Source organism: Alosa pseudoharengus, unplaced genomic scaffold (genome assembly GCF_046254945.1).
Source record: "Alosa pseudoharengus isolate Yale_2024_CS ecotype anadromous, Long Island Sound unplaced genomic scaffold, YU_APseudo_1.1 YU_APseudo_1.1_scf_8, whole genome shotgun sequence".
NCBI classification, from domain to species: domain Eukaryota; kingdom Metazoa; phylum Chordata; class Actinopteri; order Clupeiformes; family Clupeidae; genus Alosa; species Alosa pseudoharengus.
The window spans coordinates 26,741,171-26,767,007 of record NW_027468870.1 but is presented as its reverse complement, the minus strand read 5'-3'; the positions used below and the strand labels follow the sequence as shown (position 1 = coordinate 26,767,007).

Sequence of the window (25,837 nt, the reverse complement as noted above, 5' to 3'; positions counted from 1 at the left end):
TCTCTCCTTCTCTCCCGCTCTGTCACTGTGTCTCTCTCTACTTGACTGTCTGTCACACACTGCATCTCTCTCGCAACACTTCTACTCTTTCTTTCTCTCCCTAGTCTTTCTCTATCTCCCCATCACCTTTGAGCAGACCATGAGCGATGCAGGTTTGAAATAAATTTGTTTTGAAATGAGACGGATTCGGTTCAGCAGTGGGTCAGGCTAGATTGGAGTCGCTGTTCAGAGGGTGAAAAGGCATGGAAAAGCATGGAGCGTGAAGCCTCCAGACATCAGTAGAAAAAAAATATGATTCCAGAAGGAATGTCCTTTTTTCCTTTTCTTTTCCTTTTTTGTACAGATTTGCTTGCCTTTGAGGATACACATGAAATGACAGTCACTTCTGTTTTTTAGGCTTTGTTCTTGATTTTCTTTTTCCCTTCAAAGGGAGTCTTGCTTGATAGGACAGAATCACCCTCATCTTACAAGGCTGCTGTGAATGATTCATAGATATTGTATGTCTCCTGGTTCACCAAATTCCTCCTTTTGTTTTGTCCACAGTCAACTTTGACCACTTCCAGATCCTTCGAGCCATTGGGAAAGGGAGTTTTGGGAAGGTGGGCACTGCTCTTTATTTGAAGCCTGTGAACCATGCATTAACTGGTCCCATTTGGCTAATTGCTGTTTTTCAGCAGGGTTATGTGCACAGTGGGCCAGTTTATCCATCAAGCCAACATTTCACATTTATTTATTAACTGCTGTTTTATTACCATATATGACTGATGTACTGCACAATCACTTACACATCTATCACCGCTTATCCATAGCTTCAAATAGAAATGTTTGTGGACTCATGACTGAGTGTACCTAATAAATGTTTACTTAAGATAAGGTGCAGCGGCTTGCTTGGAAGTCTATTGATTGTGCCTTGGTGTGCAGGTGTGCATTGTTCAGAAGAAGGACACAAAGAAGATGTACGCCATGAAGTACATGAACAAACTCAAGTGTGTGGAGAGGAACGAGGTGCGCAACGTCTTCAAAGAGCTGCAGATAATGCAGAACCTGGAGCACCCATTCCTAGTCAACTTCTGGTAAGAGAATTCTTGTGTGTTTGTGCGTGTGTGCGTGCGTGCGTGCGTGTGCGTGCTTGTCTGTGTCTGTACTTCTAGTATAGCCTCTAATAAAACATACGCCTCATATTGGCTGGCCTATGGAAGGGTTTCTCTGACTTTTGCTACCTCCCCAAACCCCATCCCACTAAATGCTGTAAAGCACAGAGCTCTAGCTGTGAGCTCTAGACGTGGAGACCTGCAGACGACCTGCCAAGCGAGCCGACTAAGATTAATAACCCTCGCCCGAGAGTTGACTTAGCAAGCAAGTCTTTAACAGGGTCTAACGCTCGTAATTTAATATTCCACCTCATATTCGCCGACCTCTCGCTGTTCGGATTCGCAAGCAAGTCTCCTCGTCACCACGAGGAGGACATTCTTGGCAGCGTTTGCACAAAACTGTCCGGTTTGATTTCCAAGAAGTTGTGAAGACCGTTGCTTCACCCCTGGTCCTAATCAAACCCAAATGAAGCTCGGCGTGTCCGTCTCCCTCCCTCCACTGTCTCAGAGCGAGGAGCCTTTCATCTTGTGAGACAGTCTAGACGGGAAAGACTCCATCTACTGGCCAATCAATGGCAATCTTTTAATTGCATGGTATTTTTTGAGGACAATAAGCAGAATTGTGGGGGGGGGGGGGGCTGCAGAGTGGAGAGAACAGCCAGATCAGACAAATAGTGTTTGCCGTGGGGGACAATAAATTCAATACAAAGCCCTCTCTGAATGATAATGCTTCTGGCAGCACTTTAGATGGCACGGGCGGAGTATGCAGACCCCTCAGCCCCCCCCCCCCCAACACATACACACACACACTCACACACACACACAGACGCACCTTCCAGAGATGTGCTGCAGTCAGCGGGGCAGCATGCCGGCCGGCTGCTTGTGATCGCCCTAACTGAAGCGCTCAAGGTCAGTGCTAGAGAGTCAGAGATTACCTGCTGCACTGCCCGATGCAGGCTCTGTCTCTGTTGCTGTCCCTCATCTCACTTGCTCTCTCTCTCTCTCTCTCTCTCTCTCTCTCTCTCCCTCCCTCTCCCTCTGTATGTCATTCTTCTTCTCTTTCTCTTCTCCTATCTCTGTAGTTCTCTCTCTCTCCATCCCTCTATCTTTCACTTTATATTGCACTTCTTTTTTGCTCTCACACTGAATGAACACAACTCTAGATTCCACAGTCTGGTGCACACAAAAACAGACAAAGAAAACATTCCTAACCCGTGAAATGATATCAGGGTGGCTTTGATGTACGTGCACTACATGTGCTGTCTCAAAGCAGCAATCATTTAGGAATTACCCACCCATGCCTCCAGTGTCTGGATCTTTGTAAAAGCATTAAAAGCAGTAAAAGCACTGAGGACATCTTGTTCAGACAGACCTGGTGGAGTAGTGTTATTGCTGTGCTGTGCTGTGCTGTGCTGTGTTAGTGCTGTGCTGTGCTGTGCTGTGCTGTGCTGTGTTAGTGCTGTGTTAGTGCTGTGCTGTGCTGAGCTGTGCTGAGCTGTGCTGGCTTGTATGTATCAGGATGGCAGTGGGCGTGCTTGGCAGTGCCAGCTTGCAAAGTGGGGCCCGGACTGGCATGGGGGTTGGTGGGAAGAAGGGGGATGTGTTCGGTCCAGGGGGGCCAAAGTAGGCAAACATCTGCATCACCCCTCTGCTGTCCAGGGGACACAACTCTAAGAGGCACAGGCATGGCCAACTGTCCAGGGCTTGCGCAACTGGAAGCGGATATGAGGAAAGCCTGTGTATGGATTGATAATGGGACTTCTGGCTCAACTGGATCTGATGTGAGTTCAGCCTTAAGGGCTTGGGTAGTGTACAGATTTATAATGCAGAATTGGGTACAAGTGGAAGCTTGGGTAGAGATTTATAAGGCTGTGCTCGGCATGTACTGGAAGTCGATGTAAAATTAGCATTAAAGGCTTAAAATACCTAAGTAAAGTTAAAGAAAAGGTTTTTTTTTGTTCAACTGGAACATCATCTGAAAAGCGGCATATTTATGGTTATTGATTATGATTATTATTATTATTATTAATGCAGCTTTTAGTTTAACTGGAATCGGAACTCAGTTTTTAAAGACCTCATACAGGTAGACAATGCTACTTCTGCTTGAGCAAGCAGCTGACATGGACTCTCTGGACCGTGGTAAAAAAAAAAAACTAATAATACCTCTAGCTTTACCTGGAATCTGACGTGAATCCACCCTTAGGGTCTTTGTAAAATTGATACAAGTGAAGTCCTTGAGGAGGTGCATTTTCTCCCCTCAATGCATGACATTCCTTTTGCATTTCAGCCACTGCCATGTTGGCTCGATTTCGTTCTCCACAATGGCTGCTCCGGATGCCCTTGACTTAAATTCTCCCTGACGTTTTTGCATTACATATTTAGGGCTGCATGTATAATCGAGAGAGGCTACAGAGGCAGGATGAAAAATGAATTATGTGAGGCAGGTGTTACATCATGGAGCAGGGGATGCTTGAGGAGACGCGCAGCAGAATGTCATCAAAAGTTACTTAACAGGAGGGAGCCAGAGTGGGGTGGTACACAGAGACAGCTGGACCGGGATGAGAAGTATGGTGACCAGAGCGTGTGTGTGTGTATGTGTGTGTGTATGTATGATGTGTGTGTATGCATGTGTGTGTGTGTGTGTGTGTGTTCACCTGCTTTAGCAGATAGGTGCTGAGAGAGATCAGCGATGCTGACAGCTGCTGAAAGAACAGGAGCCCTTGACTGATGTGGTCTGTCCATCAAAGGGCTAATGGTGAATTGATCTGACTCACCGTGGTGTGAAATCTGCTCACACGCCAATACGATATGTGTTTCTTTGACTGGCTCTGTGTGTGTGTGTGTGTGTGTGTCTGTATGTCTGTCTGGTTGTGTATGTGTGTTCAAACATATGTGTGTTTGCCTTTATATAATAGTGCATATGGGTATGTTTATGTGTCACTCATTTGAACCAGACTGTTTCAGGTTGTAAGATGCTCTGTAGCTATGAGTGAGTTTAAAGCCCTAGAAAGTTCTACCAAAAGAGTGGCTAAGCTCCAAGTTATCCCTCTAATTGTGCTCACTCGCTACACCCTTTAAATGGACCTTTAAATTCGCCTTAAAAGGCCTTAACTGCATGTCTGGCCAACACTGAAGTCCCCATCAGCAGAGCAGCAGCATCTATATCTGCCAGTGCTTCCATTGAGATGAGGTGTGTGTGTGTGTGTGTGTGTGTGTGTGTGTGTGTGTGTGTAAGGTGTGTGTGTGTATGTATGTGTGTGTGTTTGTGTGTGTGTGTGTGGAGGTGTATGTGTAGATGTGCAGGGACGTAGGAGTGTGTGTGTGTGTGTGTGTGAGAGAGAGAGAGAGTGTGTGTGTGTGTATGTGCGCACACAAATATCTGCCTGCTGGTGTCTGCTTTTGGCCAGACTCAGGAGCATCTTCGAGGTCACAGGAGCACCTCATGTTCAAAAAGCAGAATGACGCTGTCGGGCAAATCTCACACCAAGAGAGCGTTAATTTAAGAAACATTAAACATGCCCAGCAGTGACCAGGTGGGGAGGCCATTTTGAGAGAGATGCTGCTGCTGATGGTGCTGTTACAAAACTGCATCCTCAGGTGTTTTTTTTTTTTAGAAATCCCTCAGTGGATGCTTGCTCTGCCAACAAAAAAGGAGATGGCCGCACAAGGACAGGGGGGCATTAATGGAAAAAAATGTCTTGCAATTTGCTAATTGGCTGCGGTAGCCATCACTTTTTCCCTCTCGTCATCACAGTGTAGTGGCTACTGCCATGTCTCGTCCACTTTATTTACTGGTGGTGCTGAAGTCTTGGGTCTTTCATGTCCAGAGTCACTGGCATAAGCATGAAGACTTTTTAAAAAGCTCATCAGCAAAAAGCTGTAGCAAGAAAAGCCGTGAGAAGCTTTTGATGGTTTTTGTCTCGAGTATATTAGAAGGGGCTCAGCACTAATGTGTCAGTGAATTTGTAATGATGACTTTCATTTTTTAATGAGATGCTGTCACAATATTTGAAATGTGAGCATTATCAGTTTGTACCCAGTTTTGCATTAGTATGCGTAACATTATAGGCCCAGTGAAAAAAAAGCATTTTATGGCCACAAACGATGTCCGTTACTGTAAAAAAAACATGGTGGATAGGGTGAGATTTGTTTACGGTCTTCATCATAGGAGAAAGAGCCTTAGGCCATTTTGCATCTCCACGCAGATAATGACAGCTGACGCCATCCTAATTAGAGTTCAGGGTGTCTTTAGTAAACTGGTAAACAAGTCCTGAGAGAGAGAGCAACCAGGGTGTATTCTAACAGAAAGTCCTTGCTGCAAGTCACACGCAGACACACAGACACAAACACACACACACACACACACACACACACACACACACACACACACTCACACACACACACACTCACACACACGCAAACACAACAAAGAACTGGGCTCTAACTTGGACAGAGCTTGGAGAATGCCCTTTGATCTACAGTTTTCTGATGCTTTGGAAAATAAGCCCATCTCGATTATGGAATCTCTCTGTCCTTCTCTCGCCTCTATCTGTATGTGTTTTTGTGTCTGTGTGTGTGTGTTTGTGTGTGTGTGTGTGTGTGTTTGTGGTTGTGTGTGTGTGTGTGTGTGTTGGCATCAATAAAGAGAGAGAGAGAGAGAGAGAGAGGGGGAAAGTGTGTGTGTGTGCGTAAAGAGAGAGAGTGAGAGAGAGACTTCAAAAGAGAGAGAGAGAGTGGGAGGAGTAGGGTAACTGTGCTCTTTTGAGGAGCTCCCCTGACTCCCGCATCACAAACTCACTCCACCCCCACCTCCCCTCAAACCTTCATTCAAAGTGAGGGGCTTTAAGTATTTTTCAGTGTTCTCCCTTAATCGACTCCACTGTGGGAGTGAGAGCAAGAACGCACCACTGAAGCATGAGGAACAGGTCTTCCAGAAGTAGCTCTGTTCCTGGCCAAGGACTCTGTGTGGACCACTCTGTTCCCTTTGGGTAGCACACACACACACACACACACACAGACACACAGACACACAGTCTCCCTTATACAGCCTGTTCTTCATGAATATTCAGGCTGCGCAAAGTCAAATTTGTCCTCCGACAGATGGAGCGATTGATATGCATGCTACTTCCTGCCGCTCATATCCACCTGACGCACCTGAACAGGGAGAAACAGGACCTCTCTCTCAGGCGCTGTGACATACAACTCCACCTATAGTGTGACTGATGGGCGGCTCGGCTGCCATGATTGGCCACCAGCTATCAATGTCTATGCCTTGTCTCCTTCTCAGGAGGCTGACAAAGTCATTCCCCCCCCCCCCCCAAAAAAAAAAGAGTTCTGCTAGAGGACTTTTGTCGTCAATCTGTCCGCCTGCGCAAGCCGCGCCACCCCCCCATAGAATTTACAGTCTGCACCTAGAATGCGCCCAGTGCAGCTGTATTTCATTCCCAGCTCATTCTGCTCCTAATGGGATGTCTGGAGTAGAGGGTGGTGGGGGGGTATGTTCGGTAGATACCCGCTACATAGCGAATGAACAGTGTTTCACTGCCCTCCTGTCGCCACATCAGAATGGCCCCTCTGGATACTTAACGCTCCCGTAATGAATATGCCCATTAATGATGATCGCTGTGCTCAATTGCCATAATTTGAGGGTTGAGGAATTAAACGAATGTGTCAGCACCAGAGTAGCCATGAAGGATTTGAGCTTTCTGATTTAGAGGCATAGAGCTATTCAAAACCAACAATAAACATAGTAATGTTTAGGACATAGATATGTAGCACAGGAATCTATAGGAAGTAGGCCTACTATATGTCCATCATCAGTAACACAAAAATGTCCTGGAGAGCCCCATTATGAGATTCTTAATTATGGAGCAATCTGTATGGTCCCTGGGCAATCGGAGCTGAAGGACTCAAACTACAGGGGGTAGACACGCTGGAGTCTCCTCAATCAATCAACACTCAGGGGGCAAGGCAGCACTTGCGCATAATTGTGAGAGGCGATGCGCCGTGGCTCAGAGCAATCATCCCCAAACAACCTTGCCACGTGCCGGAACATCGCCAGTGCCCTTGAGGTGCACGGGTAAACAAGGCGGGGAGAACAACACAACAGTAAATGTTTCTTGTGCTGAAAGTGGTTGAGTATGGAGGCTAACAACACCATTGACATTCCCAAGCGGCTTGCCTTGCCCACTGATGTCACTTATACTTTTGCCATGTGTATTTGTGGGGAAAAGCATCACGAGGTACTCAAAAGTAGCACATGAATGCATGCAGAAGTTGCCTTTTAGTACTGAGTTAGATGTGCCCTGTCCGACACTTGTTCTTCTGAAATGGCTGATTGATCTGGTACAAAACATTAGACAGTAAATGTACTGTGCACTGAAAATCTAGCCAAGAGTTGCCTCTGGCTTATGAATGCATTAAAAAGCCTTGTGACTGTTAAACAGTGGACAGATGGACACCAGCACATCATACAGCCTATTAAAGTTCAGCTCAACTTGGGAAAATGTGGTTGTTCTCTGGGGCATTTTATTAATTATCTGACCAGGTGCAGGGGAAGGAGTTTATTTCTGCAGAATGTTGAGTCTGAAAGTGAAATGGACTGTATGGTGATATCGTAGATCTACAAAATTGTTGAGATATTCCAAATTCTGAATAGTTTTCACTTTCAACTTAAAGCAGCTCTAACGAGTTTTTTTTACATTAAAATAAAGTTTCCAAAATCACTTTGATGGCACATAAACCCTTAAAAGGGCGAGTGAGCCTACAAACGATGACAGTAAATGTCTGACCGTGAAAGTTGCCGATTCCTCAGTTTATGTTCGTAATTCAAGTCAGCGGTTAAGCCGGAGGGTTAGCTAATGTTATGCCTATACTTGCTTCGACAGCTGCAGAGTACAAGATAGGCTACTTACAGCAATTCGGAACTGTCTACAGACTGCTGTCCGTGCTCTGCTGTCTATGTATCTGGAAATTGGTCAGATCTAATGTGTATTTTAGTAATCAGTTTTTTAAATCACCCAAGGATGCTATAGTTGGTGGGTAATATCATGACTTCATGACTGAGTGATGAAGAGACCTGACCTCCTGCTCTCTCCCTCTCTCTCTCTCTTTGCCTCAGGTACTCGTTCCAGGATGAGGAGGACATGTTCATGGTGGTGGACCTGCTTCTGGGAGGTGACCTGCGCTACCACCTGCAGCAGAACGTGCACTTCTCCGAGTCCACCGTCAAGCTGTACGTCTGCGAGATAGCCCTGGCTCTCCACTACCTGCGCAACAAGCGCATCATCCACAGGTGAGAGAGTAAACAATCCTTTTCCAGTAAGGCAGGAACTGCAACCACTGGTGATCTGGAGATGCATTGCTGGTGCATTAAATAAAGTAGTGTGAATAAGTTCATCACTGTTTTTCATTCAGTGGTGGTGCTTATGTTGTTTACTTAGTCATAACGGTAGTCCTTGGGTTGCCATCAATTTAAAATGTGCATTCCTTCATTAAAAGCACACATTTTGTGAAATTCAGCAAACTTCAGTAACTTCCTGTCTACTCTGGGTGTGTTGATATGGAAAAAGATCAAGGCAAAAAAAAGCCTTATAAATAAATGTCCTGGGTAAGAGGAAGAGAAGGTCGAATAGTAGGCCAAGCCGTTGCTGGATTCCTGGTTTGATCCCAGCTCCTCCTGACTTTGTGTAGAGGTGCCCTTGGACAAGGGACAGAACGCACTGCTCTCTGCCTGAAGGCTTGGCCTACTCTTTGGATGCCAGGCTTGTCAGTAGGGAAAGCATTCATTGTGAATAGCTATTTATGTGTGTGGTGTTTTAAAAATGTAATGAAAAAAGCTGAGAATAGGACAGGATAGATAGGGTAGGATAGAGCAGGATGTATTTGATGTACTAGTACTTCATCCCTGATAAGAAATTCTTTATCATAAGTGTGTCCTTAACATACAGGCATACACATTTAAGCCCATACCACATTAGTTACATATTTTTTAAAAAGCATTTCTATATCACTTTTATATAACTTACATATAAAAACAGACCCCATCTAATTGGTTCTTTTCCTGAGACGTGGAGCACTACTATCGAATGACTGTGAGAGAAAAACTGTACGAGAGGTACACAGAGACAGACTACTGTGAAACTGTGTGTGGCACGTGCTCCATGAATCACTGACTGAGGAGAGCTGGAGAGTGTGTGTGGTGATCAGAGAAAGGGCCTTTCCAGAACAGGAATAATGAGCAACTTCAGGCCCTCTGGCAGGCCTAATTAATCACACCCCGAGTAACGGATTGCACCATTTGCTTTGTGAATTTATGGGAGATTACTTTAAACATTCCCTTTCAATTCTGACACAGTGCCCTGAACATTACACATAGCAACTTGTTAGCTCTGTTGATGCAGCGGAGAAGTTAATATGATATGTTTCTGTAAGCATATTGATGTTTCTCCTCTCAAGGCCTTTATTCTTTTTGCTCCACACTCAACATCAGATATTTTACCCTCATCAGTTGGAGGACAGAGTGTTAGAGAGACATTTTAATATTCAAGTCATCTCTCAGAGAATTGAACACACAAACCACAGCAGAGGGAGAGAGGAGAGATCAACAGAGAGAGGGCTGTAAGAAACAAACAATGACAAAACAAATAAATAAATGATAGATGCATGGAAACAAGATAAATAGATAGATCGATAGATAGATAGTGTGTGCGCGTGCACGTGTGTGTGTGTGTGTTTGCTTGAACCTGCACATCCCTATGGTTTTCCAGTGTCCCCTTTGCTTTATGACATCAGAGCGGTCCTCCCTCCAGCACTTGTGACCTGGTCCACAGGGACAGGCCTGCGGTCAGGACGCCATGACAGACACAGGGGCCTATGTTTCTATTTCTGAGAAAAACAGCTGCTCAGAGAGGCTTCAATTATTAACGCATGACTACTGTTCAATTAATGCAATTGTACAGAGACCAGCTTTCCAAACCAGTGGGGGATAAACAAGAGCACTGAACTTGATGCAAGCTTGTCCTTTAGGAAATTTGGCAGACAGATTACCAAGGTGATCAAGTTACAGGATTTATGATATATCAGTTATCATATTATTGTTTGTCATATTATAGCATTATGCTAATTAAAATTTTTGTAAATTCATGCAATTATTATAACAGACTTTCCTTAATGATGTAAAAGGTTATTCATTAAGATTTATCCACTTTTGTACTAGGTGAAACAAATCTTACAAATAACAATTCTCTGACCTTGTAACCTAATATACTAATTATGGTAGTACTGTACATTACACACTTTGTACTGTAGAATTGTGAGTATATAGTATTTTATTAATAGATTTAACAGATTATAATTGGAACTAGAAAAAAATGAGTGAGAGGACATCAAATAAAACATTTATAAAAAGAGTGGAATGTTTAATGGAGATGTTTAAGAATTAATTAGTCAACCAAATGAATGTATCCATCTTTCCCTTTTGCTTTTTACTGAGCACTGGTGTTTGTGTAGAAATCTGTTTTCACAGACTTTTCTCCATCCAGTGTTTTTATGTCAACAGGGATTAATTAGAGCTTTCCAGCTCTTGGGATTCTTTAAAGTCCTCAATCCCATTCTGCATTTATACAGAAGAAATATAACAGAGTTCAAATTTGGCTACTGGTATAAAAATGGTTTCATCACAAAGTGATTTATATTCTCTCTTATGGGTATTGCTGCTTGATTAGCAATCCAACAACAACAACACTGTCTGGTATCTCACTGAAGACTTCAGGACTCAGCTCCATATTGTTAATGTGTCTTTGAAGAGGACTACAGTAGTAGATTTCAGGGATTTAAAGTAACACAGTGTAGGAATTCCCCTTTTGATCAATTTCCAACTTACCCATATAACAATAAGGATGTACCCAACATACTGGGTACACATTTAACAAAAAAGGATGCACCCAATTTGTCTAAAAATGATGAAAAGGGTCATGTTTCTACCCACGACAGTGTTACATAGTGCAATACCTGGCGATCCGGGTGCATGTTGGCTATGATTGGCTTTTTATAATCCCCTATAAAGCAGGAGGTGTGAGGTGGCTCCAGATTGTGCTGCTGCTATGAGTATCTCTCTGTGCAATCTCTGGATTCCTTATCTTTTACTCCAAACACAATCACTCCTTCTGTATGCTATAAGGAGCTGAAATAACGGTGGAAACATCTTGCCAATGTGAGGCTGAAGGACTTTTGTGTAGCTTTTTTTCTCTCATCATCGTTCAGCTGCTTGGGATGCCTCCTTCCTTCCCCATCGATGGCCGCAGACCACAGACCACAGTGGCGTGCTGGGGAGCCTGGCCAGCCCTCTCCCCGAGCCCCACCACAGCTGCGGAGTTAGCACTGTTAACCTTATGCTACCCCAGCAGCCACCGATTGAATAGGACATAAGTAATTAAGTCAATCTTTGACACCCAAGCGCAAATTCCTTTTTAGCCAGTAAAGGAATTCTGTCAGTGCAGATTTATGGAATTGTAAATGTAACTCTGGCCCGGAATCCTTTTCATAGTCAGCTTCAAACTTGAACAGGATCCTCGCAATACCCCCCTAATCTCCCTCTTAAATCAGTATGTGTTGAGACACATTTTAACATTTTAAAGCATGCCTGTTTATTGAAATTCCACTTCTGTACTGGCCAGAGGAGGACTGGTGCTTGCTGGAGCTCTCTGGCCGAGGCCTCTGGTAGCCAGCCCCACAGGCAACGGACACGTTGGGGAGAGTGCTGCTTTTATCTCAGAGAGACATGTCTGTACGCTCAATAGGCCTACAGTAATTTTCACTTCTGCTGGGTGTGGGATGCAAAATGTTCTGAATAGTTGCGGAAATCCACTGTTTTTCAGTTGACCACAAAGAATCCCCCACCACTCTCTCTGTTATCTCTTTCTTTTCTCCTCTCTGTCACTCTGTTTTGTCCATGTGCACTACCCACCCAAGAGTTTGGTTTACCACACAGCACAGTTCTATTCACAACAGTTAATCATCTGTCATATGAATAATTCCCTTCTACACTAATCTTTTCCATTGCCTTTCTTTACTTTGCCCTGTCATCCAGGGGTACTTTTACTCCTCTTTCCACCATCCAAAGCTGATGTTGACGTTGAGAGCAAAAGTTAACTGGCATACCTGCTCATGCATTCAGCATGTAGTGTAGGGAACTAGTGGGAGCACAGTACTCGCCAACAACGTGCAGGAAAGTTTTGAAACGAAACGTGCGGTGTGAAGCTGTGCTTCCTGTGAGACAAGACAGCATGTTTAATGCAGAGTTGGCACAGAACAGCTTTACTTGTAGAGTGTTTGGTGTTTCATTGAAGTGGATCGGAGCGAAGGAAGACAAAAAAAGAAGAGTTTGAGGGTGTTAATAATGCATGTTATATCGCAAGGCTGTTAGCCACACTGCTCGGAATTGTTCCCTTAATTAGTAACGCTCAGTGAGCTTTTGTGCCTCTTTCCAAAATTATACCTGTAAATGTTTCACATGGCCGAGGCTCTCAAAGTTTAATCTCACGGTTAAAAATGTAAAAATCCAAATGTGATTGCATTCACCTGGTTTATGTTTCTGTGACCCTTAAGTCAGAATGTCATTAATTATGAGATATCTTCCTTATCTTACCACAGACTAATGACATTCAATGACAGATGATGTCTCACTTGGCAACTCTCTACATTGATGATATTTTCTTTTAGATTTGTGGTATCAAATCTAACTGTCCTTGTACCATAGCTTCACTGTGGCTTAACTTGTGCTGCAAAGACTTCCATAACTTCTGACTCTTGACTGAACAATGACTTTAAGGGCTCTATCTTCCACTCCAGCGCAATTGACTTTGCACAAGTCGCTTTGTGGGCCGATCTTGGGCGCTGATGCTATTTTACCGGCGGGATAATGACTGTTGCGCCCGACGCAAAGCTAAAATGGGGTGGTCTGTAGTAGCTACATTACTCATGGGTGTGGTTTGGGTGTAACGTGCAATAAACCAATCAGAGCGTCATTTCACATTCCCTTTAACAACAGGCACGCTTGTTCCATAGCGGATTGCTATTATGATGGCGGATTTGCCAGGCGCAACCAGGAACGGTTCACAGCGCTATAGTCAGTTGGGAACAGTTTGCTATTGATTTTTCCTCTTGACAAAATGTAATACAGAAATGTCACTTTCCGATGTTTTGGGATCACTCTCACTGAATCACAAGGTTATGAATGCATGGTGATATTTTTGCAATGTAATCTAACATTACCTTACTATAGACAATGCGGATCTTCTGTCAGATAAGCTCTCCTCTCCCGTGCTGCTGCTGGGGCATTTGGATTAAATGGCATCGGCATGCAGTGCAACATCACGTCTCATTAAGTCCTCTAATATTTCTTAATTTATGTCATCAACACATCCGTGATTTGTGGAAATGTGTAAGCTAGATTTATACCTATTTTTTTACATCGGACACCACACCGATTTCCCTCGTAGCAATATTTGCCCTTGTAATTTTGTATGGTTTGGAAAAATGGGAACTGTGTCATATAGATGAGAGGAGCAAAGTGCATTGCGCAACACAGGCGCCCAAGCAAGCGCTCCTGCAGGTGTAAGCTACGGCTGTACCTTACCATCAGACAATTTAACAACGAGAAACAGTTTCCAAGTTGACCTAACTTTCCAACTCTGCACATTATCCCATTAACTGCATGACAGTAGGCTATTCACAATATTTTATGTAAAGTAGAGTTTGTAAACACGTTATCATCAACTTAATGCACGCACAACTTTTGTTTGAGCAGGAGGGTGAATAACAATGAATGCACGCAGCAACTACAGAAATTATAGCCAAGGCTACTTGCTGCTTTCTTTTACTATCTATGGTTTCTGGTTAACAGCACATAATAAGCTGATTTAAGCTAATTCACAAACTCAAGACTTCAAGGCCATCATGGATATAAAACGTTTTTTGAAAACAACGAAAGGATGGAGGGAACATAGCAAAGCTTGGAGTTATTTCAAATGGGCTACAACAAGGTAGGCAAAATTGTGGTGCTTGTCAAAACCTTAGCGCAGCTGGAATAATGCTTATAGGCTGGTGTTAAAGCGCACACAATGTTTAAAGCCATGCACAACGGTAAATTGGAACAAAACTAAAGGTAACTTTAGCCTTTATAGGGCTGTAAGTTATCCAAATTAATAGTTGTTATAAAGATATTGCATGTAGATGTACTATATAGGCTACTAAATTTTTAGTTTACCAATGCATGAACAAAACCGGGAAATATTATCAAGGCTTTGAATGTTTCCATCTGTGCACATCGTTGTACATAGCAGCATTCATTCCTGCAGGCCTGTGGCCATGCATGCGCCCTTAAAATAGCATCTGAATTTGCACCACTGACTTTAGACCAGGAGGTTCCTGGTCTGTGGCGGAATTGTTTTCTGAAACTGCAAAATATCAACACTGTTTGCGCCGGAACACACCCCTCTTTTCGCTGAAACGCCCCCGTGGACGCATATGTACCTGTGGAGGGAAAATTCCAATATGTGCTGACTGCAAAATAGGAAAGACAAAAGTGTGAGTATACAAAGTCAATTGCGCTGGAGTGCAAGATAGAGCCCTAAGACTTCTGTTTGCAGAGTCTTTGTCTCTTCCAAGGCTGTACCCATCAGAGGCGCACAGGCTGTTCCGACTTTTAACTGCCTGATGACTCATCTCGGGGAGAATAGAGAGAGAGAGGGAGAGAGAGAGGGCTTATTGAGGACCTTGTGAATGTAGCGCGTTCTTGTTCTGGTCGACAAAAGCCTGACTGGATCAGCGCTGGGTTTTAATCGGTAATCACTGGGGGTGTAACAGCCCGAGCGAGGCCAGATCTCCTGCAGCTGGTCGACTCCAGAGCCCGTTCCGGCCCTCCGCTGGCTCAAGTTCTGCCAGGTCCGGTCTTGATCTGGCGCTGCTCTGCCCGACCTGGCCCGCTGCACTCCTTAATCACAGAGCTTATCAGAGATCCAGGAACCCCCACTGCAGAGCAGCACAGCCACAGCGCAGCCTCCCGCTACCTCATTGGCAGCGGAGCAGGTTTTACCCAGCATGCAGCACCAGACACAGCCACACAAACAGCAGATGAGCCGCTCGGTTTGGTGAAGGGCAAGCATGGCTAGTTGTGTGTGCGTGTATGTGTATGTGTATGTGTATGTGTGTGTGTGGTGGCCATGTGTGGGGATCGGATGACCACTAGCCCAGCTCAGTTACTGGCCTCTTCATGATATGCGATGTAATGAGGTTATTAGATCCAGGTAATAGGTTGTCGGGCTAGTCAACCGAGAGAAAAGGCTGGAGGATCGGATTCGGCACCACAAGCCAGTGGGGTCGGTGATGAATCACTAATAACCTCTTCACAGGACGCTAGAGTGACACGACAGCAGAAGCAATGACAGCAGTGGCTACTTGAGTGGAGACACAGGAAGAGTCGAGTCAAGTAATGTCTGTCCTTCTCAGGACCTTCATATTTGTTTTGAAATGTGCAAAACAGCAGATTTGTATTTATTTATTTATCATTTGGTTATAGGAATATGTTTTAAACAAACGTGACTTCATCCAATATTGACAGGTGTAGTTAGGTAGGTAGGTAGGTAGGTATGTATATACAGTAAATACACATACATATGCCACCAAATTGCTGAGCATGGTCCGCTTAAGCTTCAGGCTTGCCACACATCACCGCAGGATCTTTCAAGCCCTAAGTGCAGAGATTTAGTGACCAGTAACGTTTCCTAATTAGAGTCAGGAGTGAGGATGAAATACTGGCAGTTATAAGAGAGAAATTTCCACTTTTGGAGAGTCCAAATGAAACCACAGAGGAAGTGTGAGACTGCTCTGAATATCAGATTATAGAGAGTATTATTGGCTTTGAATTAGTGAGGGTGGTGGGCATTGTTAAAGTAATGGTTATTTTATTGCAGTCTTGCAGATGAAAGAGAACTTGCAAAGTAATTGTTCTTTGAATGACAGAAGAGAAATGGAGTGAACAGAAATAGCAATAACAGTATACCTTTGCATTGTATTCCTCTCAGGGGCACTTTCCCACAATGTGGCTTACAGTGCAGATAACGAATATATTTCAACCATCGGTGCACTTCCTGCGATTGAGGTCATGAGTTTATTGTTTAGAGTACCGAGTACATAATATTTAGAGTACCGCAACATAATATTTATAAAGTTAGCAACAATGAAGAAAAGGACATTCTGTTTGTGAATACTGTGAATAAGAATAACACAAATAAATGAATAATTAAATAAGTTAACGCAGGAAAAATGTAAACAGTAGGTATTATTTTCTAAACAGAAGAGTAAATATGCAATACAAATACAGTTAATGTTTAAACTGGCTTCTGTGCAAGATCACCCTTCTTAGCTTAGCCTATCAGCCTGTTCATTCAGGCCTGCTAACCAGCGGTGGTGTTGTGCACAGGGTAGTGACCTAAATGGCAGACACCTAACCCACAGCTGCCCTGCACAGTGTGTGTGTGTGTGTGTATCTGTGTGTGTGTGTGTGTGTGTGTGAGTGTGTGTGTGTGTTTGTGTGTGTGCTTACTAAAAAAGCCCTTCCTCTAGGTTGCCACGCAACTCTCCCATGGGGGCTTGTTGTCTAGGTGATGGGCGATGTCATCGATAGATCTCCCTTTGTTGGCGGTGATGAGCGAGTTCCACCCTTGTGCAGCAGCCTGGCCCACCACTCCACAACAACTAGTCTCTCTCTCTCTCTCTCTCTCTCTCTCTCTCTCTCTCCCCCCTCTCTCTCTCACGCCATCTCTCCCTTGCATTCTGTACCTTGCCCTCTTTCCATCTCTCTCTTTTCCCCTCTGTCATCTTTCTCTCTTTCTCTTTCTCCCTCACCTTCTCTGTTTTGCATCTCTCCCCCCACCCCCTCTCTCTGCCATCTCTCTCTCTCTCCCTCCCTCACCACTTCTGCATCTCTATCTGCCTGTGCTCTTGCCCTCCTTTTGATGGAAATGTCAGCTAATTAAACACAACAAGAGTGACCTTTCTAACCCACCACCCGACCGCAAGTCACCAAACACCAGGCTCTGTAAAAGCACACGCACATGTATGCACACACACACACACACACACACACACACACACACACATATATATATAAAGATGCCTAAATGTCTAATTGTCTCCTCCTCTCGGTTTTTTCCCTGTTACTGCCTCTGTGTGTGTGTGTGTGTGTGTGTGTGTGTGTGTGTGTGTGTGTGTTTCTATTCTTTCTCCCAACTTTTTGATACACTAATTGGGCATATTTTTTAATTGCCAGTCGGAGCTCATTAGGCTGGCTGTGTGGCGGTGTGTGTCCTAACTACTCGTTTAGCCACTAAAGCACACAGATGTTGCACTGCTCTGGGCTTCACTGGGACTGGGTGTTTCCCCCCACAGTCCACCTGTTAACACACACACAGGGTGGAGCGAGCACACCTGCTGCACCCTTTACTCTCGGACCCCCCCCTCCCCTGTGTGTGTGTGTGTGTGTGTGTGTGTGTGTGTGTGTGTGTGTGTGTGTGTGTGTGTGTGTGTGTGTGCGTGTGCGTGCATGCATTGGGGGAGAGAGGGTGGAGATCTGAAATACTGAACTGAAGTTGCTCAGCTCTCTTTGATCTGAAGCAGTGTTTGAAGAGAGTTTGGCAGATCTCACAGATCAGAGTTGAAGGTTTGCACAGAGAACTGCTCCCTCCTGAATGAAAATGCTCTGGGAGCATGTTCCTAGACCTTGATTCTCACCCACAAGAATATATATTACCTTAAGCCAGCGTGTTGCATTACAGTCACATGGACACCTGGATAGTCCGTGCTAAGACACCGTTGTCGTGTTGCGTTCGGGAGAAAGGGAGTTCAGTATAGCGTTATAGATCCACGCGCTATGCTGTCAGACCAAATATAACACTGTCGAGCTGTTATCAATGATGAATGCATGCGCCTCAGGGATATTTATTCTCTTTGCTTTTTTATTCTCTGGATGTCATGCATTCTATCCACTGTTGACAGTGTTCACTTTGACAGCATGTGTCCCCGTACCTAAGACTGAGTTGGTTTACGTTTTTAACGTAATGAATAGTGATGGGGGACCTCAGATGTTGCCTGCAGCGCTGCTCACACCGCTGCTGAATCTGTTCTTTCTTCTTGTGTTTTTCTCTCTCTTCTCCCCAGAGACATCAAGCCAGACAACATTTTACTGGACGAACACGGTAAGCGATGCCACAGCATTTGAAAGGTTCCCGGTGTCCTCAACCGTACTCGGCAGGCATTGACTTTTCCTCTGTGCTGCTGTCCACTCGGACTGCCTGCCTTGGTTAAAAGAGTGATTTGATCTCCCATGACTCTCGGCTCCCTGGAGCGGAGTTTGTGTTTGTAAAGTATGGCCACTGTGACGCGTTAGAGCCAGGAGTGAACAGGTGGCGCCAATGAAAGAATGCCGTTTCCATCTGAGCATACAATTACAGCGCATAATTCTTCATCAGTATGCTAATTTAATTTGATATGCTGAATAATAATGTGAAGAACATTATGACCCCTGTCATACGCACACACACACACACACACACACACACACAATCACACACTCACCACCGGCAGGTGGCTGGGGACGGTGGGTAACAGGCACCATCAAGTCAAGTTTATCTTGAGGAGCAAACGATAAACTCAGTGAGGAGCAAAAAAAGTTTGAGAGAAATCCTTTTATTTTATTTTATTCTCCACGGCAACAGAAGCCCAAGGCCACAGAGTAGGCTCTCTCTCTTCCACTCCCCTCCTCTTTCTCTCCCTCTCCCCCTCTCTCTTTCCCCTCTTTCTTTGTCCTTTTCTCCTCTTTTCCTGTCTCTCCCTTGTTTTCCTCTGAACCCTAGCATGGGGTTCTATTGAATTGAGGGGCAGCCGTGGCCCACTGATTAGCACTCTGGACTTGTAACCTGAGGGTTGCCGGTTCGAGCCCGACCAGTGGGCCACGGCTGAAGTGCACTTGAGCAAGGCACCTAACCCCTCACTGCTCCCCGAGCGCCACTGTTGTAGCAGGCAGCTCACTGCGCCGGGATTAGTGTGTGCTTCACCTCGCTGTGTGTTCACTGTGTGCTGTGTGTTTCACTAATTCACGGATTGGGTTAAATGCAGAGACCAAATTTCCCTCACGGGATCAAAAGAGTATATATACTTAATCCAGACAAGTACTGCCGGTGCTCTCCTCATTTTCATCAGACTCGGTCAAGTAGATGCCTGTCTCTCTGCCTCAAGCCACAACACACACTTGCCTTCCAACTGGGCTGATATTTCCAATGGCATCAACGGAGCGGGCCCTCGTAAAATAGCTGTTTTTGAGAGAGGAAGCTCCATATGGGACGTGTGTATTCTCTGCCCTCCGTCTCCTCTGCTCCTTTGGGTGCATGTGTGTGTGTGTGTGTGTGGGTGGGTGGGTGGGTGGGTGAGATTCTCTCCAGACCTCCAAGCCACTGTGTGGAAATGCTGCTGATGGAGAAGCCTACAGGCTTGAGTGGTGGCCGGTGGCAGTGCTGTTTTTGGATAATTCAGCTCCGTTTGATTATTTCTATTTATCTATGCGGCACCAACAGTGAGCTTCACTGTAGCTCAGAAACTCAAGCCTTAACTTCCCAAATATCAAATCACAAGGCCACAGCTGCAAGGAAATAGCTCCCTTTACAGTACAAATAATCAATTGTAATAGTCAATATTGGCCCAACACCAACCGGACCATTCTGGCTGAGATTACCCACAGATCTGTCAGAGCGACAGGACATCTCACTTATGCAGTGCACTTAAGCATTTAAAATATAGGAAATAAGTGTGCTATTCTTGATACACCTTGATATGGTAATATAGGGTAGGTCTGATAGGGTTGATACATTCCTTCCTTCCTAGTATTGTACACTGTAAAGTGTCACTGAAAAACTGTGTATCCTTGCAAAAAAAAATGGATGTCCAGCGCTTAACATATCTGCGTAGGAGAGTGCAAACTGCCCTTATTAGTATGCTCAGCCTGTATCAGGCACAAGAGGCAGTGCCTGGACGAGTTGTCCACTGTGCAGTGTCGACCTCTGCGACATGCGGGAGGGCCCTGCTGTCAAATGCCTGAGTGAAGTTAAAGAGCCGCTGCTACCATGATATATGAATACGCTCCTCTGACTAATGTTCCGGAGAGTTCTAGAAGTGAGGAGAGTTAAGATAATGTGAAAAAGATCGGTTCCACACACGCCCCTTGACATGCCAGTGCATATACATACACACACACGGTCGAAATCTAAATAAAACAAATGCACACACACAAACACACATGCACATATGTACCTGCACACACACACTCTCTCTCTTTCTCTCTCTCTCTCTCTCTCTCACTCACTCACACTCACACTCACACTCACACTCACACACACACACACACACACACACACACACACACACACACACACACACACATATGTACACTCAGATATACACTACAACTACACATACAGTACATCTGCATACACACACAGACATACACACTCATACCCACACACACATATACATCAACATAAACCTAAAGACACACACACACATACACACACACACGGCCAACACATTAACCCTTTGAAGCGTGTAGAGGACCCTTAAAGACATGCTGACTCATCCAGTGGGAGTATTTCCCACTCTGCGGAGTTAACTGAGTGTGCCCCTCCCCTGGGATGGCAAAAAAAAGACATAGAGAGGGAGAGGTGGGGGTGGAGAGGGAGAGAGGGGGAAAAAAGAGAGGCACATTAGCTTCTCTGTCAGTAGCATATTACTGCGGGCAGCCCTGCAGCGTTGCCCAAAGCGCAGGACAATCACCCAGACACGGACAGCTGCCTCCAACCTGAATCTGTCTTCCCCAAGATGGAGGGAGGAGGTGCAGAGAGATAGAGAGAGCGAGGGATGGCGAGAGAGAGAGAAATAACAACAGAGAAACAAGAAGGGCATATAGACAAAGAGAATAGATAAATTCAAAACAGAGAATAGCGGGCTGACACCAGAAGAGTAGGAGAGAACAGAGAGAATGGAAAGATAGAGATGAGGGCGGGGAGATCTCATCCCTCCACGCAACCCTCTATCCACCCGTCTGTCCACTGTGCGTGTGGACAATGTCTCTGTCCTCCTCCCAGGCCAGCTGAATTCTCTCTTATCTGCAGCCCTCAGGCTGGGTGTGTAAATAAAACGGGGCCGTCTGAAGCCCAGAGCATTTTACATTCACCACAGCAACCAGGTAACACTCCCAGGGCTGCTGCTGATGTTGGTGCAGGGGCCTCCTCTCCTCTCCTCGTCTCTCCTTTCCTCTCCTTGTCTCTCCTCTTCTCTCCTCTCCTCTTCTCGTCTCTCCTCACCTCATCTCTCCTCTCCTCTCGTCATCTCTCGTCATCTCTCCTCACCTCGTCTCTCCTCTTCTCTCCTCGTCTCTCCTCTCCTTGTCTCTCCTCTTCTCGTCTCTCCTCATCTCTCCTCATCTCTCCTCATCTCTCCTCACCTCGTCTCTCCTCTCCTCGTCTCTCCTCACCTTGTCTCTCCTCATCTCTCTTCTCCTCTCCTCATCTCTACTCACCTCTCCTCTCCTCACCTTGTCTCTCCTCTCCTCATCTCACCTTGTCTCTCCTCTCCTCATCTCACCTCGTCTTTCCTCTCCTCATCTCTCCTCATCTTTCCTCACCTCGTCTTTCCTCTCCTCCTCTTTCCTCTCCTCTCCTCATCTCTCCTCTCCTCTGCTCTCCTCGCCTCCTCTCCTCATCTCTCTTCTCCTCTCCTCATCTCTCGTCTCTCTTCTCCTTGTCTCTCCTCTCCTCATCTCTACTCACCTCTCCTCTCCTCACCTTGTCTCTCCTCTCCTCATCTCTCATCTCTCCTCTCATCTCTCCTCACCTCGTCTTTCCTCTCCTCATTTCTCCTCTCCTCATCTCTCATCTCTCCTCTCATCTCTCCTCATCTCTCCTCACCTCGTCTTTCCTCTCCTCATTTCTCCTCTCCTCGTCTCCTCCTGCTCCCCTTGCTCCGCTACCTTAGTTCTAAAGACCTCTGATGTCACTCTCTCTCCACCATTACATGCACTCTTTCTCTCTCTTTTTCTCTCTCTCTTTCTTTGACATCTCCATCTTTCCCACTAGCCTTCTACCTTGCTTTCCCTATAGATTTCTCTCTTTTTCTCTTTCCATCTCTCCCTCTTTCCTGCCTTTCTCTCTCTCCATCTCTCTCTTTCTCTTTCACTATTTCTCTTCCTTTTCGCCCCACTTCCTCTCTCCCTCCGTCCACCCCTCATCCGGTGGTCCACTAATAAACCTGGCTCTGGTGTACGTGACTGCAGCCAATCAGCCGTGGAGCCCCAAGGTGATGTTGTGACTTTGGCCACGTTCGTGCCAGGTCTGTTCCCAATGCTGCGCAATTCCCGGAAAAAGCCCTACGTGGCTCTCAGCACAGAGAGGGCAGGGGGGCCCTCACAGCCCACAGCATTAAAAAGCACCACAGCAACCACCACTTTATAACACCAGAGTGATTTGATTTCATTTGTGCTCCTGCTTGACTCTGCCGTGCTCTCTAGTCCACTGGTGCATCAAGCTTATACCCTCAAATTAGACTTCTTGAGATATTGTTGCATTACTGTAACACATAAGTGTGCTTGGAGGATTGAGGACGGATTGCAGAGGGCAGACATGACGTGTAATCTAATGTTTGTCAAAGTGAATGCTGATTTCTTTGTCAATGCGTGTCCCCTCCTCACAGGTCACGTCCATTTGACGGACTTCAACATCGCCGCTGTGGTGAAAGAGGACCTTAAAGCCTGTTCTATTGCCGGAACCAAGCCATACATGGGTAGATGCTATTTTCAACATTAGTCACTGTTTATATGGATGAGTTCAATATCTTTCCAGGACCCAGTCTGGCCCCTCTCTCGTCATTATTCTCCAGGGAGGCCCAGTCATGCTCACTGCTGTGTTGTGTTTGTGTTAGATTGATGCTTCTTCGGCTGGGAGGGGATGGGATGTTGTGTAATCGAGTCAGGGACAGGCTGGGATACGGGGTAAATTGACCCCGGAAACATATGTGTGTGGCTCAATGTGATTAGTGGCTCAGACTGATGGGCCGCCTAAGTGACAGCGACAGGCTGAGAGAAGCGCCCGTGAGGGAGCAGACGCGAGGAACAGTGCCAATGCTCCTGTGCTTTTGTTTTCGTTTATTTGGGCTGTTGTTATTGTTGTTGTTGTTGTTGCCTTTCTTTTTTAACTAACAAACGAATGAAAATGGAAATGAAGTTGAGATGTGTAACAGAAGGGGTCCCTGAAATTCAGTTAACACACCACGCAGACGTTTCAGACGTTTTTGTTTTGCTTTCCCATAATGCAAATGGAGTAGATGTAAACTAAATATTTGAAAAGAACAATCTTTTTATATTAAGAAATCGTATTGTTTTGTATTTTGCTTTCTTTGCACACATCTAGGTGTTTCCTTTTAAATATTTTAAAACTCATCTTCCCTGATTTTCTTATGAATTGTTCCAATCAACTCTGTGTATGTATAGTTCAATGTAATATAATAGTGTGGTGTAATTTGGTGTGTTTCATGGTTCATCTCTGGGATGTTTTTGTGTGTGTTTGTGTGTGTGTGTGTGTGTGTGTGTAGCCCCAGAGCTCTTTCAGCCTTTTGAGGGGACCCATCCGGGATACTCGTTTGCAGTGGACTGGTGGTCACTGGGGATCACGGCCTATGAGCTTCTCAGAGGACAGGTAGTGATAAACACACACACACACACACACACACACACACACACATACACATACACATACACATACACATACACACACACACACACACACACACACACACACACAGATATTTAATCTTAGCTTGGACTAACCAACACATTGATTTGACCATATGGAGATGATGGAGGAGGGACTTTTCAATAGACTGACTCAACATGGCTGCTCATCACTCACATCCTTCAGGGATGGCAGGACATTGGTTGGGGGACATTTCTTTTCAGATTGCTTTAGCTATCTGGCCTCACGCTCAGAAGGAGTTTCCCCTGAGAAGAAAAACAGATAATCTTGGACGTCTCCTGTTTGCTGAAATGAGAGAGTAGAATTTTGGCACGGTTTGACTCTTAAGGCAAGCATGAAGCATTGACAGATATGGGCAACCTGCCTGGAAATTGCTTTGAATGTCCTCCACACACACACACACACACACACACTCTGGTGTACCCGCTATTAGCAAGTATGGTGTAGTTGCACTTTAGTGTTGTGCCTCAAGTTGTACTTCACTATGTCACAGACGTTAAACTCATGTGGCTCACTTCCAGCACTGAGCAACCTCACTTCCTGTATAGAGTGAAATCACATCCTGTGGGCTATGAGGGGACCCAAGAGGTGTGAGCATTCAGGTGTTTTTGGAGTTGACCCAGTTATTCTGGAATGGTGTCTGGAAATGCAATATCTGAATATTGCACGGCAGTTCAAATTTCATGATAATATTGCTGGACGCAAAGTTACTAGATGGTTTTCCAGGCATCCAGTATCCAAATTATATCCCAATTTTTAATCCGATTTAATCCGATTGATTACAGTTTATTTATCATGACATTCTTGGACACCCAGCGTGTATTATCTTGGGCCTCCTCTCTGAGTTTCTGTGCCCTGTGCTAAGAGTGGTGGCTAGAGGTGGAAGCGTTTAGGTGCTTTCCCCTGAGTGGCCCAGTTATTCCGGGAGGGTGCCTCCACCCCTGCCCCCCCCCCTCCATGGCCCTGTGGTGCCGCATCAGTGGCATCAGTGCCCTGCCCCGCCTCTCTGCTGGCCTGGGACAGGACCTCATCCATCACACACACACTCTGTCACAACCACCAGCATCCTGGAGCTGAGGACCACGGAACCGGAGCCTAGAACCACAGAACCGCAGAACTGTAGTTTGATGCTTTCAAGCCATGTGCAGTCATAAATATGCTTTTAATTGGCTTTAGATTGCACTCGATCTGAAACCATTTGAAGTTGGCTGGGCAAGACATTGTAGATGAATATTTCCCTGCCTATTATTTCATTTTAATTTAGATTAAATGTTAATGAGACAATGTAATAGGGTTTAAAGAGAAGAAACAGATTTTAATCAGCGCATGAGGTATTTAAATGATGAAGTATGTTATTAAACATGAACCGAACAGCCACAGAGGAGTTCACGTTATGCTAAATCTGTTTCCTTTTCGCAGAGACCCTACGTGATGCGCTCCTGCACCCCGGCCAATGAGATCATGCAGACGTTCCACAAGGTTCACCCAAGCTACCCCGCAGCCTGGTCCACAGAGATGAAGTCTCTGTTCAGAAAGGTGCAGCACCTCTGGCTAGAGTTACAGCTTAGGGGGGCAAAAGCTGGAGTTTAATATAAACTCTACACAGACAGAAAGGAGCATAGCACATCTTGGGGGTCGGTGTGTGTTTGCTTGTGCGTGTGTGTGTGTGTGTGTGTGTTTTAAGCCCCCACCGTCGACTTCAAGGCAGCGTTGCGACCGTCGACTTCAAGGCAGCGTTGCGACCGTCGACTTCAAGGCACCTAACACTAACCCTTGCCTAACCCTAGTGCCTTCCATGCAGAGCTGCCTGGAAGACAACGTTGGGGGCTTAAAACACCATTGTGCGTTGTGTTTATGTGTGTGTGTGTGTGTCTGTCTGTCTGTGCGTGTGTG

General features: G+C 45.4%; 1 protein-coding gene across 1 annotated transcript in view; it reads left to right on the top strand.

Moving 5' to 3' along the window:
- The first annotated feature begins 939 nt into the window (after positions 1–939).
- stk32a (serine/threonine kinase 32A) overlaps positions 940–25,837 on the top strand; it is a 40,410-nt gene continuing 15,512 nt past the window's right edge. Inside the window, exons 1-6 of the mRNA XM_076274942.1 lie at positions 940–1,073; positions 8,212–8,385; positions 18,309–18,346; positions 22,887–22,976; positions 23,784–23,887; positions 25,364–25,480. Coding sequence (XP_076131057.1) covers positions 955–1,073; positions 8,212–8,385; positions 18,309–18,346; positions 22,887–22,976; positions 23,784–23,887; positions 25,364–25,480 — 642 coding nt within the window. The 5' untranslated portion in view covers positions 940–954. The remainder of the gene's footprint in view (positions 1,074–8,211; positions 8,386–18,308; positions 18,347–22,886; positions 22,977–23,783; positions 23,888–25,363; positions 25,481–25,837) is intronic.